This window comes from Trichechus manatus, unplaced genomic scaffold (assembly GCF_000243295.1).
Source record: "Trichechus manatus latirostris isolate Lorelei unplaced genomic scaffold, TriManLat1.0 scaffold00063, whole genome shotgun sequence".
Taxonomy (NCBI): Eukaryota; Metazoa; Chordata; class Mammalia; order Sirenia; family Trichechidae; genus Trichechus; species Trichechus manatus.
Window position 1 is genome coordinate 11,864,092 of NW_004443999.1, and position 748 is coordinate 11,864,839.

General features: G+C 40.4%; 1 protein-coding gene across 1 annotated transcript in view; it reads right to left on the reverse strand.

Moving 5' to 3' along the window:
• Nucleotides 1–341: 341 nt before the first annotated feature.
• LOC101354680 (GPI ethanolamine phosphate transferase 1) overlaps nucleotides 342–748 on the reverse strand; it is a 104,560-nt gene continuing 104,153 nt past the window's right edge. Inside the window, exon 25 of the mRNA XM_023733944.1 lies at nucleotides 342–700. Coding sequence (XP_023589712.1) covers nucleotides 577–700 — 124 coding nt within the window. The 3' untranslated portion in view covers nucleotides 342–576. The remainder of the gene's footprint in view (nucleotides 701–748) is intronic.

Genomic DNA, 748 nt, shown 5'->3' on the forward strand with positions numbered 1-748 from the left:
ACCTGCAAGCCTTTTTTCTACTGAGCTTTAGTAAATTTAAAATAAAACCCTGGTTATCTTTCTAGTGATATGGTTTAGTAGTTACAACTACTTGCAAATCTAGTGCTGAGAGCTGATAAATATTCCGAGCGCCACCTGCAGATTCCTTTCAAGTTCAGCCAGAGCACTGATTTGGGATGTGTCAGAACCAGCCCCACAGGATCACATTCTCCTTGGGGTACATGGGAAGCTGTACAGTGGAGGCCAGATTGTTGTAAGTGAAACTATGAAACATCAGTGAGAAGAGCTGTTGGGTAAGGGGAAGAAAAGGAAAATGGGGAATGTCTTCCTATGCTCTTTCCCAGACTTAATGACTATTTCCTGCACGCAAAACATAAAAGAAAAAGGAAATTCCTTTATTGTCCTTAAGCTGTAAATTCAAAATTCCAAACATAATTTCCCTTATAGGAATGGAATATGCTGTACACATCAATATCCATCTTCTTACTGAATCCTTGACGGGATTTTATGGCATGCTAGAGTTTATAAGGAGAATGAGAAATAGGATCCAGATGCTGAATGACGACTTCAGCAACATCATAGGAGATGGCTTTTGGATTTGCCACACAGTTTGAGTTCCTTTGTTGTGAGTAGCTGTGCCAGGCCATTCAGAAACACCAGCAATATGGTCATGGACATGACAATCACGTAGTGGCTGATGCTACAATAGAGGAAAAGGAAACATGTTATAGGCAGAGAGAACACATAT